The following is a 20,490-nucleotide window of genomic DNA, read 5'->3' on the forward strand; positions in this document are numbered from 1 at the left end:
GATTAGATTTTGGTTCAGATCCAGATGCAGATCCAGCGTATGAGTGGAATACAAAACATATACTATTCAACCTGGCGGATGTATACGCTCTAGTTCCCTTTTTGCCTGTTTATGATTTCACTTTTCCAAGTAATTACAGCATGCACGCCAGCAGTGGAACAGAAACCTTCATATACGTACATGTTCTTCCTTGGTGAGCCTTTTGACCCAATTAAATTACATAATAATTATCAAGATGGCAATAGCGTAAGTCATTTAGAAAATTCTAAAACATCAAAATTCTTTATTTTGGTTGAAACAAAGAAACGAGATTTTCCAACAGAAGACATTCATTGCATGCCAAGTTTCATTCATCCGATAGTAGTTTTGGTTCGTCACCCATTACTTGAGAAATCTAAAGAAATATAAGTACTGTTGCCTTTACATAGAATCACAACTGTTGTTGAAGGCTTCTTTAAAGGTTTAAAAGCCGTTTCTTTAAACCTTGACATATAATTTAAAAGGCTTCTTGCTCAATTGGTTTTATTTGAGAAACTCATCACTGACGCTGACATAGAATGATCTGGAAAAGATAAGGTGGAGCACGAGAGAAAGCATTGAACTGTGATGAGTAACTTAAATTAGACCAGTTGGGATTGAAGAAGTTCAGCCACAATAGCATTTACCACAACAATTGCTGACCTGAGGACTGTATATTTGCTCCTGAAAATAATTGCATGGTGCGTTGCTCACAACTCAACTCTTCGACTCAAAATGATCTCCCGAATGAGCTCAATCACACGTGGTCGAATCTCATCCACAGAAGTTTCTGGCCCCCAACCACCTAACACCTTTCCACCTGGATCCACCAAGTACTTCCAAAAGTTCCAACGTGGCTCCTTTCCCGTTGAATCTGTTGAAAGCACAACAGTGAAATTAAAGTTTTATCATAACCTTAGGTTAAAAAATACAAAATAAAAACCCCTTGCCATACTCTGCAACCTTCACATAATTCCTGGATAATCTAGAACAAATGGTCATAGTGATGAAAGCAGTGCCACAAGCGTTCAAGCACTGTGATGTGGCCTCTACATTTCAAGTCTAGAAAAAAAAAACATTTCAGAAATCTACATGACATCACTTCAACTACAGAATGAGGAAAAGTTGTAGGACCTTAAAAACAGTCATTGGCACCAGTCCCTTGCATGAAAAATGCCTTAACACTTAACACTTCCCCTGAGAAAGAGAGGATTGCAAGCTCAGCATTAAAGGATCAAAATGACTTCAGTTGTCAAACATAAAAACACTCTCTCAGCCACACTTGCAAAACGTCACTTTAAAAGGACAATCAGGTATGACGAAAAGTTAACATTGGGACTCAGAGACTTGGCCAAGACACTGGCTCACAATTGTATAAACCTTCCAGGCAATGAATGATGTTGCATGTCCTTTAACGCACCAATGAGAAACTTGAAGGCTGGCTCAGGTTTTGACCCAAAGATGGTCGTCTTGGCAAACATCGGGAAAGTGGCACCATGAACATGACGGGCAAAGGACTCGATTTCGGCATTAGTCCCAGGTTCCTGACCGCCAAATTGGTTGCAAGGGAAGGCGAGAACATTGAAGTGGCGTGGTCCAAGATCTGTCTGCAGACTTTGCAAAGCTTTGTAGTGGCCTTCGGTGTACCCACAATCACTAGCCACGTTGACGACAAGTGAGGCCTGCGAAAAAAATAGGAATAAGGTCAGAAAAACAAGTAAAAAAGACAAAATATCATAGCCCCCATTGTTTTCGTAATTTTGTTATTTGGAGTTAGAAGGGTTAGCCCATATTTATGTACAACTAAAAGTCAGCCATCTTTGATCAGATCACAAAATAAAGTTCGGTGCAAGTGTATGTCAATGTGTACTGTGCTGGTGCCAAGTTTGAACAAAATCGGACCATGCATGTCAGAGAAATGGTTGGGGATAGGTTTAAGTAACAAAATGGCCACTAGGCAGCCAAATTAGTTCTGATCTCGAAAATATGACGTGCATATGTTAGCAATCATTCGTTATCTGTGTACCAAGTTTGAACATCAGTAAACGCATGTCCGAGAAATGGTTGAGGACGTGTTCAACATTGGGTTTTTTTTCAACTAAAATGGCCGCCAGTCGGCCATCTTGGATCTGATCTCGAAACAAATAATGCGCATATGTAAGCCATCATTCTTTAACTGTGCACCACGTTTGAACAAGATCGGTAAATGCATTTGTCCGAGAGATGGTTGAGGATGTGTTCGACACTGGGTTGTTGTTTTTTTACAACTAAAATGGTCGCCAGCCGGCCATCTTGGATCTGATATCAAAAAAGATGAAATGCATATGTATACCACCGTGTGTTGCCTTTGTGCGAAGTACGAATAAAATCGGTCCTTACAAGTCTGAGATATGGTTTCAGATGCACACACGCACGCACGCACGCACGGAAACGAAAATCGAGACCAAATCCATAAGCCCCTGTTTCGGACTAATCAATAAGGGAAGAGGAGTGAGATCATTTAATGGATGAAGAGATGATAACTTTCATGAAGGAGGGGTAAAGAGTGCAAAATCTTATAGATTAACACCACAGTTAAGAGTCCCACATCATGGATAAAAGAGGAGAATATAAAGCAAGAGAGAAAGGAATACTTTTTTAGGTCATCTCGAGAGAGATGACCTAATAAAGCCGGACCAAATGTCCGTCCGTCAACAATTTTTCTTTCCGATCTTGATGAAACTTAGTATGTGGGTAGAGGTCGATGAGTGTTGCACAACGATATAACTTTTGTCCGGGTTCAAGGTCAGGGTCAAGGTCACGAGGTCACGTAAGTTATAAAAATCGCCATTTTCAAAACCTATCTAGTCTGCCATTCTACAAGATATTCGGAAACTTTTTATTGATTATGATAGTAAAAAATATTATCTCGTATCTAACCGGACAGATTTTTGAATTTCCAACCCGTTTGGCCGCCACGTAACCTGGAAGATGGTCAAAAACACCTCCCGGTACAAAGAAAACTTTTTTACTTCCGATCTTCATGAAATTTGGTATGTGGGTAGAGGTCGATGAGTGATACCCAACGACATATTTTTTCCCGGATTCGAGGTCAGGGTCAAGGTCACGAGGTCACGAAATTTGTGAAAGTCGCCATTTTCAAAACCGATGTAGTCTGTCATTTTAGGAGATATCTGGCAACGGTTCATCGATTATGAGAGTAAAAAACATCATAGAGATGACCGTCACCCCCACACGGGGGTAATGTTATTGTTTTTGCATACAATGTCGGGGCTCGTATGAGAGCTAACACACAGAATGTACAACAAGGGGAGCAGGAGACAAGAGGGGCGGGAGAGGGAAGAAAAAAACAGTGGTGAACAGAGACATGAGGAGATCTGTCGAAGGGAGAGGGATGGGGCAGGGTACACAGGGTAAACAAGATGGACACGACAAGGACTTTCAGGAAGGAAAGCAGGGAATTTGAAGGAGGTGGGTTTGGGGTGGATTAGTGGGGTTAGAAAATGTCATGCTTTTAGATGGGGAGAGATAAGAGATGGTGGTGAATAACTGTTTTGAAGACCTGGAGGGAAGAGTGGGATTGCAGAGAGTGTGAGAGATTGTTCCAGAGGTGGGGAAAAAAGAGGAATAAAAGAGTGAAGGTGAGCAGCGATTCTTGAGTTTGGTAGTTTTACCAGTAGGTAGTTGCTGGCGAACCATGAGCACCCTGCGGAAAAATGTGGGGAACATATCGCAAACAAAGTGGGAGATGGGGGGTGAGGCTGGAGAGGAGATGGTAGACTGTATTTGTAAGCTAGATACTATATTTCAACGTTACTTAGTGTAAAGTTGGTCTGCATTTGAAGATTTGAAGTTGGTCAGTTGGTGTCCATCTTAACTAGTCTGCATTTGAAGGCAGCGGGATCACTGCATTTTAAAACCCCTTGCTTTGAATGGCAAAAGGTAAAGCCGAGTTATGCTGTCACCATTTAGGCAGTGGACAAACAACTCATGGTATGTTTCGAAATAACAAAAAGTAGGCCATGCCTAGTTATACTGTTTGCATGTAGGTTGTGAACATGATATATCCCCTAGTGTCTTTCAAAAATAGGAGTTCAATGTGTGTCTGGTGCCCTTGCCAAATTTCCTGCTGGGGTTATCTGTATAATTAGTCATACCTGCAGCAGGTGGAAGTGCGGGGATGTGGATAGAGACACAGGCATGATGGATCAAATGGCCTTTGCCTGTGCCTCAAGATCCTTATGATTTTGCATTAAACTTCAGCGTGCACAGATCTACAGTACAAAACAAATCTTTCAGAAACAATTTAATTTCAGCACACAATCGAGTTGATATGAAAAACTGTAGTGAAAAGCTAAAACGTTGTGCAATACCTTTGATATGTTTTGACTATTGGTCTATTTAAGCAAAACATTAGAGAGATGAACTCAGGTTTTAGTTTTTTCATGATATTTCAAGAATGTTCATGAAAATAAAACTCAATGCAACAGGTCGTAAACACTTCCTTTAATATACTCTCTGCACCATTAAAAAAAACCAAACATGTGGAATTGATAATGTAATTGTTGAAGGACTGTTCCAGCGTTCATCATAAGTGCCGTTTTGGCACAAGGGATGTGAAGAACACCTGATTGCAAATTTCCACATAACGTAATTGCCTCGTGCAATAATCATTCAGGACGTGCAACTCATGCACCCTTAGGTTTTTAGAGATAACTCAAGGCATTTTGAGCAAATTTGAAATAGTCTTTGCGAGACATCAGCATGTGGATCATCCAAAGAAACACACTGATTACATTCTTTAACAATCCATTATAACGACACGTCTGTCAAAATATGAGAGGAATCAAATCTTTGGACATTTTCAAGCAGGGTCTTCCATTAGCCGTGTTGAAAGGCTCTTTAACATGAGGAGAGGAACTGTGTATAACCTCAGAAAATATCAAGCTCCTGGATCAACAAGAAATGTGCCAATAAGTGTATGTCCCAGTATAATGACTCCCGCTCAGGACTGATACATTCACATGATCCAACTACGCATTTGGTTCCAAACTGCCCAGGGTACTGCAAACACACTCCCTGGACCTTGCAGGATAAGTGTGAGTACCATCTTGAAGTGTCGCTGTGATTCTGGAATCTGTGCTTGTCATCCTGTTTGCAGCATCCCAGACCTGCACTGTGACACATCAAAGTATGTTTGCAGTGGTCAAATCAGCACATCTGACGGATAAGTGTTAACACGTGCAATGGATAAGGAAAGTGTTATGTTCAGTGACGATTCAAGGTTTCTCCTTGAACGGAAAGATGGCCATGCATGGGTCTAGGGAAGATGCAATAAGCGATTTGCCCCAGTCTGTGTCCTGGAAGCCATTCATTTTGGATGGAGAAGTGTTATAATGTGGGGTGGTAACCAAGGTTTAAAGAAACGGCCAACTTTAAAATGTGGTTTGTCCAAGAAAGGTCATGTGATAGTGTGACCAAACAGTTTGAATGACTGAATTAACTCAAATGGATTGTTAAGAAAGTAGTTGGGCGGGTTTGCCAGACAGTCCTTTCGGAAAGAGATAGTGAGATTTGTCAGGATTGAAAGACGGTCCAAATATTTGACAATCTTGTGATTTTTTTTTTTTTAAGGTCTGAAGAGAAGTATAAGGCTGCAGCCTGCCTGTCTGAAGAATGAGAGATTTCACGGTAGAGGGTGGAGTCATCAGAAAATAGTTAAAAGGGATTTTCCAAAGTCAAGAGAGATCATTAATGAAGATCAGGAAAAGGAATGGGCCCAGAAACTGCCTCCAGCCTTGACAGGGAGAGGAGAGGAAAGGATTCCATTGAGAGCCACACAATAGCTATGAAAGTTGAGGAAGTTAAAAAGTCATGTGTGGAGTTGGCCTTGGATGCCATAGGCAGAGAGTTTGGAGAGCAAGGTGTAATGACAGACTATCGAAAGAACAAGATACGTCAAGAGGGACGGCCCTGATCTCATGTCTGACATTATGGGCCTCCACCCATTGTTGGGTGAGTCGAAGCAGCATGCCCAAGGGGAAGTGATCTGGTCTGAATCCAAATTGGTGATCTGAGATGAGGTTTTTGAAGAAAAGGAGTGATTTCATATCAACTGCACTGATGGATTCCATGACCTTGCTGATGACTGGAAGTAAGCTGATAGGTGTGGAGTGAAGGGGATCAGTTTTCTGATCTTTTTAACGGAATGTAGTGATGTTGGTGGATTCCCAAGCAGATGGAAGAGGACTTCGGGCAAATGACAGGGTGAAAAGAGCAGAGAGAGGATCTACAAGAGCAGCAGAGCAGGTTTTTAGGACATGTGAGCTAATGCCATACGGTGCAGTAGCACAGTCAAAAGTGATGGTTGACAGAAACTTCTCCACAATCTCATGTTGAAAAGATAGAGTTCCAGAGCAGTTGGGTATGACTGGGAAGGGTGTGTACAAAGAGTGAGGGGTTGGGGACAGAAGATTTTGAAGAAAACACAGAATTGGGGCATTCAGCCTTCTCGCGAGCGGTCAGCTGTGGTTTCATTTGAAGAGAGGGACAATACATAGCTTGTGATTTTGTCAGAGCTTCTGAGCTTGTGATAAAAGGATGTCATCACCTTGTCTTTCCACAGGGATAATTTGGCTAACCTTTCTTTTTGTTTTGATGGCCAACCTTTGACAAAGGGACACTTATTGTAGTCCATGACCTGTCTTGTGCCAACCACATCTACTTGTATGTACGAGCATGTGGAGCCAGAGAGCACCTCAGAATACTCTGTAGGAGCAAAGTTCATTCTTGGTTATTCTCAGGAGCTAACGATGAGTAAGACATTACTCTGCAGTGCCATTAGGCATGGCCCTTCATTGTGGATTGGTACTGTTGCATTCCATGTGGCACCCATGGAGGTTATCTGGACCCTGTCCTGATGTAACGCAAATTTGGTAGCATTCTGACTGGTGGGTCTGGAGAAGAAAAATTTTGAAGGAATTTATGCGACTTTCCCCAAAAGTGACGATGTCGGCCATTTTGACACTTCCTGTGACATGATCGGCACCACCTGCGCAATTTAACATCCCTACCCTGGCCTAATGTTGTAACCCAAATTTGGTAATATTCTGACTGGCGGGTCTGGAGAAGAAGATTTTTGAAGGAATTTACTAAGTCCGCCATTTTGACTGATTTAAAGTCACATGGCCAGAACAAGCTTTGCAATCCCCGTTTCCAGTCAGGAGCAGAACCTTGCTGCCAAATTCAGCCGGATTTGCCCAGCGGTTTGGCCGGAGAAGTCGAAATAGGAGACTGACAGATGGTCAGACGATGCACGATGACAATACCTTATCTAGAATTCCATTTCCTGATAAGTGAGAAATTACCAATAATTGGCTGCACAGTCTGTCAATGGTTGTCTATCAGGGACGTACTCACAAGAGCACCATGAATGAAAGAAATGTTTGACAAACTAGCTCAATTGTTAATCTCACTGCCTGTAAAGGCCCAGTCACACCTTGACGTTTTAGCCAGCTTATGCCGATTTTTGAAAAAAAATTGTCTAAAACGCTGGCGCACGTCGAATACGTTATGGGTAAGTTTTGGAAACATTGAGAGCACGCTGAAAAACACTGCTATACGTTGTAGTACGCTGGCTTTCATCGTTGTACTTTGCGGTTGTCCTCAAATTTTAGCATGCTTGAAATTTTACGACTTATGCCAGCGTATGACTCACAAGTTCCGCTACGCTCGCCATAAGTTTTAGGTACCTTATGCGATCGTCGACACACGTTACTTGTAAGTTACTCATAAGTCGAAACACGTCGAGGTAATGTTTAGTGTACCCGAAACTTATTTCTAACCTATGAGTAACGTGTTGTAAGCATGTTGCGCGATCATTGACACACATCAACATGTTACTTTTAAGTTACTCATAGGCTGAAAGACGTCGGGGTAATGTTTAGCGTACCTGAAACTTATTTATAACCGATGAGTGACATGTTGCTAACATGCTACGCGATCGTTGAGACACGTCGACACTCCTTGCTTGTAAGTTACTCATAAGTCGAAACACGTCGAGGTAATGTCAGTGTCATTGTTCCAGACTCCATGGTTTAGTGTCAGTGTTCCAGACTCCATGATTTTTTGTTTGTTTGTTTGTTTTCTTCGGCATGACGGTGATGTTGACACTTAGATTTCTAGTGCGGTTATAATATAATATAATTAATAGGCTGCCGCTCAATGATTTAAATCATAACCGCACTAGAAATCGAAGTGTCAACATCACCGTCATGCTGAAAAAAAAAATAAAAAAACCATGTAGTCTGGAACACTGACGGGTTCCTCCTGTGTGAAGCCCATTTTTATATACCAATTCCCCTAAACGCTGCCAATACGCCATTATATGGTAGTTGTAAGTTAGAAACACGTTCATTTAGTTCTTTGGTCGTCCAGAAGACTTCAATCAAATACATCTACATACGTCAATGTGCGTTATAAATACGTAAGGAATTGGTTCAAACCACGTTACTCATAAGTTAGAAATAACTTTTGGGTATGCTAGACATTAGCTTGACGTGTTTCGACTTATGAGTAGCTTACAAGTAGCTTTTGCCGACGTGTGCCAACGTTCGCATATCGTGCGTACAACTTATTCCCATCACATGCGGAACGTGTGAGGCATACGGCAAGCACGTCGTAAAATGTTTAACATGTTTAAAAGTACAAGACGTACTCCACTTACTACGACGTATGATCGCGTACTTTAGCGTTCTATCCACGCATACCAAACTTACCCATACCGTATTCGACGTGCGCCAGCGTTTTGACGCATTTTTCAGAGGTCGGCATACGTTGGCAAGATCGCCAAGGTGTGACTGCGATGTTGACACTCCCATTTCTCCGGCGGTTATGATTTGAATCGTCGTGCGGCAGCCTTTTAATAGGCTACGTCATGTCATCGTCGGCGATACGTGCAGCGCGCTCTGCATAAGTTAGACTATCGTTGGGCATAGGTTGTGAACGCCGACAACAGGCTAAGCATTCGTTGGTATAAGTTATCTATAAGACAACGGAACGTTATGTGTCCGTTACTAATATGTTATGCATACGACCAACTCGTTATGAATACGTCCGAATATTTAAAAAAAAAAACATCAAAAGTTCAACGTAAGCCAGCGTTTAACATACATTTTAATACGTTGCCATTGCTGGCTAAAACGTCAAGGTGTGACTGGGCCTTAGCATACAAAGTAACCTTTGTGACTGGCTTTCTGACTTCCTGAACTCTTGCTGACACAATCAATACCTTGCTCTCAATGGAACCCTTTCCTCTCCCAGTGGAGGCTGGTGCATCCTAAGGCAGTGTCTTTGGCTTAGTAATATTCCTCATAAACAGAAACGCATCGCCAATGCTCTGGTAAACCCTCTTTTATATTTTGGAGATGACTCCACATTATAATACGAGTTCCCTTACAAGGAACTTCAATGCAGGAGGAAGCCATTAGGCCTGCGTAAAGCCTGCCCAATGGTTGCATGTCCATGCTCTATCTTTTTTAAATGCTGGGCATCAAGCAAGGAAGCAGTACATACCATTCATAAAGTCTTTTGTATGTCTTGGCTAGAGTCGCGTTCAAACAGCAGATCACCCAAACAAGAGCAGATGCTCCAGCATTACTTGCAGATCTGAACATTTGTCGTACAGTACCCCCATCGCACCGACAGGCACACATTTCCTGCATCGCTCTGCTGACATGCTCTTGATTAGATTCGGGTTTGATAAGTGGAACATTTCTTTCTTTGCGTGTAAATCTCAGTCTCACCCTGTCACTCAAGTGGTATCATCAAATGAACCCACCTATCTATTTCCATGGTTATCCACCAGAAGAGGTTCATTCTCATGATATTCTCAGCCTCAGCATCAGCCACAACTGCTCCTGAGTCGACCACATAGTAAAGCTTGTCTCTAAAGCCAGCCATGGACTGAGCATTCTCCATCTTCCAGGTCCTTCCTTGAAAAATCAGAGATGCACAAAGCTGACAAGGCCTTTGTCTGTAACTCTATGGAGTATGCTCTCCCCTTTGGACTGTCTGCCTTAGCATCACATCTGGAGTCTGTGGAATCTAAAGCTCTCGACATGATTGGAACATCTCACAATGAAGAACAAGGCCTGATGCTGCCACCATCACAGATAGATTGGTGGCCTCTCCATTATTTACCACCACTCATCCTGTCCAGCTTCCCCTGCCCTCTCAGTCCTCTGAACATCTGCAGCCACTCCAAGATGCATGCATATGCATTAGTACAGTAAACCCCTCCTGGCAAAACTCCCAAGATCCAGGTTTACAGCACACCCTCATCTCACGTGTCTGACCAGTTTACTTTTTTTTCCTGTTTTTATTTTTTTTCAATTAATGGATGAGCTAGAATGCAGAACAGATCAGGACGTAACTTAACAAAAGGAACAGCAGAAAGAGAGAGGGGGGAAACGGCAACAGCAGGGCCGAGGAAGAAAATAATCGGAGAGTTAGAGACGGACAACAAAGGATGTGGATGAGGTTGAAGGGTATGGGAGAATGCAGAGGGTGGATAAGATGGATACAAAAGCAAAACAATGGGGGGGGGAAGTTGGTTTAATGTGTGCAGAAAAAGATCATGGTTTCACTGCACAAGTCAGACCAGCCCCCCACAAGCAACTCTTTTGTTCCTTTTTAACCCATTTGTATAACCTCTGTCCTGAGACCGTTAATATCCAACTCTTCCCTTTAAGGTTTCCATCAGGCAGTGCACATCCATTTCATGCCATCCCCCATTGGTACACACAATCTTTTCTACCCACAATAACTCCGATGAATCCAACCCTCTGACTTGTAGGTTACTGTGCTTCCTTCCCTCCACCTCATTCCTTTTTTCCTTTCCATTCATTTCCTTGCTCAATGTGTCCAACTGTTGCCCCACTGCTCCACTGTCGGTCTGCTACCTTTTGACCCAATCTGATGGGGGCCAAGTGTGGGTCCAAAGTTTGAACAAAGCTTCAGCTCAAATTGAATGCACCTTCATCGTACTTCTCAGTGGAAGTGGAACCACTTCTGAGCATCAGGACGAGTGCTTTAATCCTGCAGTACTTCAAACCTGCTGCTCTACCACTACAGACAGGTAGTGGTCCGATTCATCCTGTACCACTTCAGATCTTTGGTCTCCCCTTCTCTCATTTGGGGGATCGCCACCCTGAGTCTGTCCAGCCATGCTCTTCCCTCCAGTTCATCAAAGCAGTTATTCTCTATCATTTAATGTCAGCTGACGGGATGGCCGAGGGGTACGCACACTTGCCTCTAAGCTGTTTAACCTGGGTTTGAATCCCGACCCAGCTATAAACCATCATCCTGGTGTTTCACAGGCAGAGTGAGTCATCAAAGTATGTGCCATCCCTCGAGTGGACGTTAAACAGACGTCCTGTCTGCCAGCATTCGTTGGTGTACACTAAAGATCCCATGATGTCCTTCGTGAAGATTAGGTGAGCTATTGCCGGCAGCCTGAACAAATTACAAATTCCTGTCCTAACCATCAGAGGGCATTGCATCAGTGGTACAGCCACACCCTCTGCCAATGATGCTACCCCACAGTCTTGTGCTGCATATGAATGAGAAAGATTCCATGTCACCCCAAGAACTTTACTGTGGTACTCTCATTAGCACTGTTAATCACACATCTGTACAACACGATTGTCATCAGCAAGTTCAATATCATGCTATTGTGCACTTAATCATGTGTTTGTGCTCATCGCGAATAATGTTCTCATTTTTGGAAAAAATATTAAAGTGTTATGCCAGTTACAATGACATTTGCAAGCAATGGACAAACACAAATTGTATCGAGGGGTTTGAACCTGGGTTTCCCAAATCATGAGTCACTGCAGATTCTGATGGGGAAGACAAAAAGGCCAATAAGGTTATTTAAAAATTATTTTCATTCCAAAACAGCATTTCTACAAGCTTTCAGGCTGATGACTCAACCTTGAACATTTTTGCTGGTGGAGACCAAAAAATGTTTCCACTCGACTCACTTTTACCGTGGAGTGATATGATGAACCTAAGCCTGGTGTTGGCTTACTGGTTAGGGTGGTTGGCTTGGGATCTTAGGGTCCTGAGTTTGAGCCCCATTCACCGCACCACCACCAGGTGGGGTTGACTCATCCTGTCATCCTTCCGAGGTCGGTGAAATGAGTACCATTGTACTGGTGATAGGAGCTCAGCATCAGCGGCACAGTCGCGTCCCAACAAAATGATAGCTACCCGGCAGCCAAGCTGCCATACGCAAGAAGAAGATATGATGAAACCAGGTCTTACATCACATGTCACAAGCTTCATGAAGAAATAACCTCCCTCCCTCTGTTAGTATTCCAAGAGCTTTATTGAAATGGCCACATGAGTTGATCAAATACGAGGTCATTCGGTACCGACGTTATGGGAATGTCAAGTGAGAATGAATGATTGTTTCAAATTGATATCCAAATCTTCTGCAATTTCAAAACTGTATTTTCAACACGTTCATGTTTGTTTGAGTTATAGCAGTCAGTTGCAAGTGCGAATGCTCAAGATCGTTCCACAATTATTGGCCATTTTTTAACTCGATATACCATTTCGATCCACATCGATGTTAAAGACATGCAGACAGATGCAGTAAGCATCACCGAACTGTGCAGACAAGTTCTTGTGAATTTCAGCTGGTTTGATGTTCTCATCCATATATGGAACTTGATACACCTCTGTTCTTTGGCATACATGATTTAACACCATCTAGGTTTCACCCAGAATGCATTTGTCAGCAGTGATATCACTTGCTGCATAACTTGCTCAGACTACACAATATCATTGCATAAAATATCAGAATGAACTATTATTTTTTACACGTTCTATCATGAAAACATTGTGTCATTGTGGCTTGAAGGTGTTTTGGTTCGGCGACCTTACTGTCACTCTTCGATATGCGTCTGCATTTTGACTATGGCTGTCGACACACTCAGAGCTCTTCCATCTATTAGTCCGTCCACCCGCCCAGCTGGATGGTTTTGCAATGGTGTTTGTGTGTGTGTCTGTCCAGGCCACAACTTTTTTTGTTTTATTTGAGTTTCTGTCATCTCAAATTTTCAACCAACTTCTATTATGAGAATATGGAGAAGACTAATTAATAATTTGGTAAAAATGTCAAAGGGCAAAGTCACAGTCAGTACAAAAAGCCATTATTAGCCCGTACACAGCTGCGTAGCGCGATACAGCCGGTTTTTGAAACCGCATCCATGTTTATTTATTTTGTCCACTGGCATTTTGAGATGCTTTCTTGTTAACCATTTGAGCTTTTGTCATCAACATTTCAACAAACCTTAATAATGATAATAAGGAGAATGCGAATTAATAATTTTAATTTTTTGCTCGCCTGTTCGAAGAACAGAGAGCTATCGCGATACCCCCGGCGTGAGCGTCAGTGGGAGCGTGAAAATGTTAAAATTTTTGGTGCAAGTTATTTTTTCCTTTCTAATGTTTTTATCTACCACACTATTTTTTATACGCCCGATATATATATATATATATATATATATATATATATATATATATATATATATATATATATATACATATACATATATGTCAGGGCGTATTATGTGTCCTCCGTCCGTCCGTCTGTCTGTCTGTGTCTGTCCGTCTGTCCGTTCCTGTCTGCACACTAACTCCCAAAGTTTTAAACTTTCATATTTGGTTCATAGGTACATACTGTGGAGACGGTGTGTCGTGACATACGTTCGTCATCTAAAGTGGTTGCCATGACAACCAGGATGTTGTTTTCCATGTAGTAGCACAATTCTGTATATACCTTCTTGTTTGGGCGTATATTGTGCTCACTTGCGCTCTTGTTACTGATTACAATATACAAATACATATATTGCTTTAAAATTATTTGGATCAGACTTCACTGCAATGCTTTATAAAAAATATTAATTATTAGACGAGTCTTTTAAAAACGATAAATGTATCAACAGGTGAGCATTGGGTGGCTTTGACACCAACTCTGGTTTAAATTGCTGTATTCATCAAGTTTAGTTGGAGTACAAAGCGGGTTTGCATTTTGGAATGCTCTCTAGTTTCCATTGTGGTGTTGACTATGCTTTTCTACATTTAGAGACAAACACCGCCCCGACGCATCCGGCGACAAACACCGCTCAGACGCATCCAGAGACAAACTCCCGTCTGGACATAAACACCATCCGGACACATCTGGAGACAAACCCCACCCAGACATGGCTCGAAACAAACACCGCCCAGACATAACCACCATTTGGATACGTCGAGACAGAGAGAGCGAGAGTGAAAGAGAGAGAGATAGGGAGAGCGAGAGCGATGGGGAGAGAGAGAGAGAGAGAGAGAGAGAGAGAGAGAGAGAGAGAGAGAGAGAGAGAGAGAGAGAGAGAGAGAGAGAGAAAGAGAGAGAGAAAGAGAAAGAGAAAGAGAGAGAGAGAGAGAGAGAGAGAGAGAGAGAGAGAGAGAGAGAGAGAGAGAGAGAGAGAGAGAGAGAGAGAGAGAGAGAGAGAGAGAGAGAGAGAGAGAGAGAGAGAGAGAGAGAGAGAGAGAGAGAGAGAGAGAGAGAGAGAGAGAGAGAGAGAGAGAGAGAGAGAGAGAGAGAGAGAGAGAGAGAGAGAGAGAGAGAGAGAGAGAGAGAGAGAGAGAGAGAGAGAGAGAGAGAGAGAGAGAGAGAGAGAGAGACGGGGAGAGGTGTGGGAGGAGGGTGCTGCACTGTTTTGGGAGTGGATAGAGCAAGGATGGAACAAAGAGTGAGAGAGGGGGGTGGGGGTTAGGGGAGTTAGAAGAGAGAATACGTTTTGCTTTATGAAAAAAAAAAAACACACACACACACACACACACACACACACACACACACACACACACACACACACACACACACACACACAAGTGCTTTGCCGATATTGGCAATTTTTCGGGAATGGGCAGGTTGGAGTCAGTTTGATTACCGGCGACAGCATGTACTGCATACAACCCAGAAACCTTGAGCAGCTTTCACCGAAAAAACAAACTTACATTTATATAGACGTTTGTGGAAGATATTCACAAACATTAATCTTTATAAACTGCTGCGTGTGACAGGTGGAAAAAATGTTTGGCTCAGTAATTTAGAAAATACGTAAATACAGAAAACGGCTCAGAAACTGGACGTTATCAAATATATTTTACTTTGAAACTCATAAAAAGAAAGTTATAACCTTTGAAAAGGAAATCCGATAACCAAGTGCTTTAGAAACAGACGTGAGGACAAAGGAAAACCTGAAAGAACCTCCATAAGATACAGGATGAAACTTTTCCATCATGGCGTCTGTAACAGGCATGACATGTCCACACACCTGTGCAGATTCCGTTCAGATCCAAATTCACTCATATATATACCACGTCCGTAGGTGCTGTATACATATATTTACCTTGTAGTAACTGTTGACTGCACATCCCGATCAGGAGATGAACTGTACCTCCATCGACTGTGGGGCGCTCGGTAAGTGGCTGAAACACTCAAGCAAGCACTCCAATGGAACGCCTGGCTTGTTAAGTGATTACCAATTGCCGTTGATAAAACTATGCCCAAGCAATGTCCGAATTGAACAAATGAACACTTTGTTTATCGTCAGAAGTGCTGCTCAGTTCAAATCTAAGCCTGGTGTTTGCTTAGTGGTTAGGGTGGTGGCTTGGGATCCTAGGGTCATGAGTTCAAGCCCCATTGGTCGCTAAATTAGAAAATACACCAGGAGGTTGACTCAGCCTGTCATCCTTCCGAGGTCGGCAAAATGAGCACCAGTGTACTGGTAAGGGGGACACCACATCAGCGGCATAGCCGCGTCCCAACCAATGATGCAACCAGCAGCCACAGGCTGCACTAAATAGAGAGAGAGAGAGAGAGTTCAAATCTGGAGCTTAAATTTTCTAATCCTGCTTTGTGTAAGAGATTCTTGAGGTTATCACATGGGCGGAAATGAAATAAAACCACGAACGCTGGCGTCTCCAGGCGTTTATAAGCATTACAATGTACCCAACAATTCATAGCTAAGATGAACAAGCATTCGATAATACGAGTGAGGAAAGTGGAAAAAAATGACGATCATTAAGAAATCGTTGTGGCCTGTTCCAAGTCAAGGCATGGTTGAGCAAGCCAAAAAACATGGCAGCGTCAGACCCCAGCGAGGTAACCAAGGAAACAAACGCCTTAAGACTCCCATATAGAATGAGGTGGCTGAGGATCGCCTAAAAAAGGATATAATTAAATAAGGCCATTAATTATCTTCAAAAGGGATGTTTTAATTAATCCAAACATCCAATTTTCACTCATGCACTTCCTTGGAGTTTTCTTAGTCGGCATGCAAAGTTTCAGGCTGCTCGGTTTTTATAGTTTTCGAGTTATGGAGGAGACACACTGACACACTTATTAGTATCGATTATATCCATATACCGAGTGCTGTTCAAGTTCTCTGTTGTGGTATTATGTAGTTTTGTGAAACATTTGAAAATCTAAATTGGTATGTGTTTTTTTCTTTCATCAAAAGTTCATTATTTTTTTCTTTTATTTTACATTGACCTGAGGCTCATGGAGCTAATACGTAAAGCAAATGCAGGGCAAGGACGTTGGTAGACATCAGTGTGCGTTAACATGAATTACAAACATCAGTTGGCAATGGACAAAGATATCTCATTTTGGATTTGAACCTTGGCTCCAGATATCATGAGCCATGAGAAGGCTAAATGTCCTTTTAGTGTCTTTTGTAGCGATGTATTTTGACATGTTTCTACTTTGTGGGCACCAGGCTTTAATTTGAGCCTCATATCTCAGTACTGCTTTCCTTCCTTTGCGGAAGACCTCCATTTCTTTTACTTTCTCTTTGTCCTTCGCTTCCTTCACTGCCACGTCAGCAACACATGTGTGCTCAATTGTGTGCATCGCTCCCTCTCCCCTAAAACCCACCCAGCACCAAGATTACATAGCTACGTCAACTACAAAATAAAGAGATGAAAGTCGATAGAAATTGACACATTTGCTGCGATTCTAAAGATCAAAGTGAGCCGAAATAGGCTCCTCGAGTTAGGAGAGCATTTTAGAACTGAGCTCTTCACATTGAAACGTCGCTCGGCCGAAGTGCAACTTCATCTTCCTTGAGCCCGATGTCATTCACAATCATCATTTTTATCACCATCACCCCAATAACTCCCAGACGACCTTCATCGTGATCACACATTTCCACCAATAAACCCCTCCAAGAGAAAGTGCAACTGAACCTTAAATGTTTTTTTTGTTGTTGTTACCATCACCACGATCTCCACCATAAATGGTATTGAGAAAGGATGGGGTTGGGGAGGGCGGTGGTACTATAGAGGCAGAGTTTGAAAAAAGTTGGATGACGGTGTTTGGAATTTTAGGATATAAATAAAGTTATTGTTGAACATGGAAAGTGAGACTACGTGAACGAGTTGGGGGACTTGGGGAGGACCTCGATAGGTCGGTGACTTACAGATCCACGGTACTTCTCCAGGCTCACTTCCTTGCCACGGATATTCGTGCTGCGGAACGAGTAGAAATCCTGTGCTTTCTGCGATGATCGCGTCATGTGCACCGCCAGTAGAGCGACGGAGAGCAGCAGCGCTGATCCCAGAAGCATCACTCGGCCACGGGTCGCCGCGGGGATCCGGAGCATGGTCCGCGTACCCCCTGGGAGTGCCTGTACGAGCCCCGCACGGCCACGATCCAGAGGGATGTGCAGGGAATGCGGAGTCTCCTCCTGAACTTCACCGGCGATCACTCTTCTCGTTTCGATTGTGGAGTTCTAAAACTATACGGACAAGATTACAACACACATGAACAACCAGCACATGCAATAATTCCTGAATTTACAAACTTGCAAACCAACCGGTGCAATGGCCGATCATCGAACTCAAAAAGTTATGCCATGAAATATTCACAAGTCGTACTACTAACTCAAAGATGAACTTACTTGCTCAGTCATTCGCTCACTGCGGACCGAGTGAATGAATTGAGATGGAATTTCTCCACCCACGTGCTCCATTCTTCAACCTTCCTTATTTTTTTCAGCTCTCACCCGTCTTCCTTCCTTCGACACTTGCGACATCATTCACCTTTTTGAAACCTTACTTCACCCCCCCCCCACCTTATTTCATTTCCCACATGCTATATTCTCCTGATTTTCCACCTCAAGTACCCTCATAAGTAAGCAGATGTAGGGTGGGGCCATGTTGGTCCTGATCAGGTATCAGGCCTCTCCTCCACTTTCAAATAGTCGGCTTCTTCTTAGGTATGGCAGCTTGGCTTCCGGGTAGCTATCATTTTGTTGGGGGCAAACGATGCCGATGATGCTATGCCCCTATACCAGTACACTGGTACTCATTTCCCCAACCTCAGAAGGTTGACAGGCTGAGTTAACCCCACCGGGTACTAATTCAGCAGCAAAAAGGGCTCAAACTCAGGATCCAAGTATCCCAAGCCACGGTAACCACTATGCCAACACCAGGCTTCACTTTCAACTTAAACATCAGGATAGTAGTTACTATTTCTTTGATTATAACAATTCCCTCATTATTCAACACCATTTGATAGCTTTATAAACGTGTTTTTCTTTTGGGGTTTTCACCAAAGACATCCAATTATGGCTAAGTGCCCTCCAGGTCCTGGTTATGTGTCCAGTATACTGAACATTTACACTGGATCGCTCTCTGGCAGATGCTTATAGCAAACAATTTCAAATGAAAAACGTTTAATATTCTGGACAAAAGGATGGAGGAGGTCCCCCCCCCCCCCCCCACGCACGCGAAGCAAAAAGTGGGTTTAAGCAATTGGTTCATGTCCATCCGTATGATCAGTTTATGATTGAGGAACAACTTGTTTATATCAAATGTTATATTGTTACGAATCTGGCAGCCATTTGCACACAAACATACAGCAGCCCCCGCAGTTCAGTTATTTTGATAAGTATGTGTTTATAGTCAGGGTCCTGTCCTTCTGTCTAATGGGAATTACATGTGTGCGCTGCGAAGTTTCTTTATAGTTAGTTTTTTTTTTTACATCAATCCTCCACCTCTCCGCACCATCGACTCCATTGCCCACGTGTTTTTGGCTGAAGGCGTGGGCGGAGCCTCCATCACTTCAGATCGAGGCTCCGCTCCGAGGAAGGGCAGAGAGCGTTTCCTCCAGCCAATGGGCAAAGGGCGAGCAGGGCCGAGGCACCCCGACCAATGAGAGAAGGCCACTGATCGCCTGACAACCCCTCGTCCAATCAGGAGGCGAGTGGGAGGGGAAGAGATCCCTCAGACCTGGCAAGGAGAGGAGAGTGGTTGTCAGGACCAGTGTACGGGAGTCATCGTGGCGATTGGCTTGGTCTTGGTCGTGGTGGCTTTTCGTTTGCGGTCGTGGTGACTTTTCGTCTGTGGTCCTTTGCGGTGGCTCCTCGTGGTGGTGGTGGTGGTGGTGACCGAGCAGCCAGGGTCGTGGGCCCGTGGACTTCGGGTCGTGGGTTCGAGACCCACTGTGGTGGTTGGAGTCTGGTGTGACCGCACGAGGCAGAGAGGTACCCGACAAGGTCCTGGTCTCCAGCTCGCCTTTCCCTCCTGAGCTGAGGGACCGAATAAAGACCCCATGGGGTCCATTGTGTGTGTGTGTGTGTGTGTGTGTGTGTGTGTGTGTGTGTGTGTGTGTGTGTGTGTGTGTGTGTGTGTGTGTGTGTGTGTGTGTGTGTGTGTGTGTGTGTGGCGCCAGTCTGATAAGTAGAATTGTTAAGTGCTTTTGCTCATTGTACATTGCCTGCCTGATATGCCTGGGGTTGGCGCAGTGGTTAGGGCAGCGGCTTGGGATCCAAAAGGTCCTGAGTTCAAGCCCCGTTAGGCCACTGAATTAATACACCAGGGGGGTTGACTCAACCTGTCATCCTTCCGAGGTCAGCGAAATGAGTACCAGTATACTGGGCTGGTGTATACCCCGGTTAAAATAGGTGTACCATATCCCTGTGTCGTAAGAGGCGACTAGGGTTGCGTCAGGAAGGGCATCCGGCGTAAAACATGTGCCAAATCACTGTGCGGATCATACGGATGATCCGGTGTGGCGACCCCTAACGGGAGCAGCCGAAAGAAGAAGAAGAAGACATTGCCTGCCTGATATTCGTGATTAAGTTTACACTGTGTCTTATTATTGTAAACTAGCAGGGATACCCGTGATCCGCACAGGAATTCCGTGGATGACGGCGGGTCTGAAGGAGTATATGTCACAGTTAATTGTAAAATTGTAGAGGCTGCCACCATTATTTTTTTTTTTCATCACCACTATAATATTATATTTTCCCCGCCATGTTTTATCTGCAGAAGACTCGAGTTCAAAAATGTTAAGATTTATTGCCGCATCAGATAAAAAAAACCATAATGCCTCAACAATGTGAGGCTGGT

The 20,490-nt window shown here is 43.4% G+C and overlaps 1 protein-coding gene across 2 annotated transcripts; it reads right to left on the reverse strand.

Moving 5' to 3' along the window:
- Positions 1-263: 263 nt before the first annotated feature.
- GPX7 (glutathione peroxidase 7) lies at positions 264-18,268 on the reverse strand. Of its 2 annotated transcripts, XM_085886021.1 has the most exons (4): positions 18,036-18,268; positions 17,556-17,873; positions 1,439-1,700; positions 264-892 (listed from the first exon to the last, which is right to left on the reverse strand). In XM_085886021.1, the coding sequence occupies exons 2-4, from the start codon at positions 17,736-17,738 to the stop codon at positions 729-731; spliced, it is 609 nt and encodes a 202-aa protein (XP_085742147.1). In that variant the 5' UTR covers positions 17,739-17,873; positions 18,036-18,268; the 3' UTR covers positions 264-728. The 2 variants fall into 2 exon arrangements, with proteins under 2 accessions (XP_085742147.1, XP_085742148.1); XM_085886022.1 differs by lacking the exon at positions 18,036-18,268 and having other exon boundaries at positions 17,556-18,019.
- Positions 18,269-20,490: the final 2,222 nt, after the last annotated feature.

Source organism: Eptatretus burgeri, chromosome 6, assembly GCF_056783735.1.
Source record: "Eptatretus burgeri isolate ZD-2024b chromosome 6, Ebu_testis_v1, whole genome shotgun sequence".
NCBI classification, from domain to species: domain Eukaryota; kingdom Metazoa; phylum Chordata; class Myxini; order Myxiniformes; family Myxinidae; genus Eptatretus; species Eptatretus burgeri.

Excerpts from the sequence above, each read along its gene's own strand:
- GPX7 (XM_085886021.1), bottom strand. The coding sequence starts at position 17,738 with ATGCTCCGGATCCCCGCGGCGACCCGTGGCCGAGTGATGCTTCTGGGA. Across the intron at positions 1,701-17,555 it reads TGGAGAAGTACCGTGGATCT|GCCTCACTTGTCGTCAACGT; the intron begins GTAAGTCACCGA and ends TTTTTTTCGCAG. Across the intron at positions 893-1,438 it reads AGCCTTCAAGTTTCTCATTG|ATTCAACGGGAAAGGAGCCA; the intron begins GTGCGTTAAAGG and ends TGCTTTCAACAG.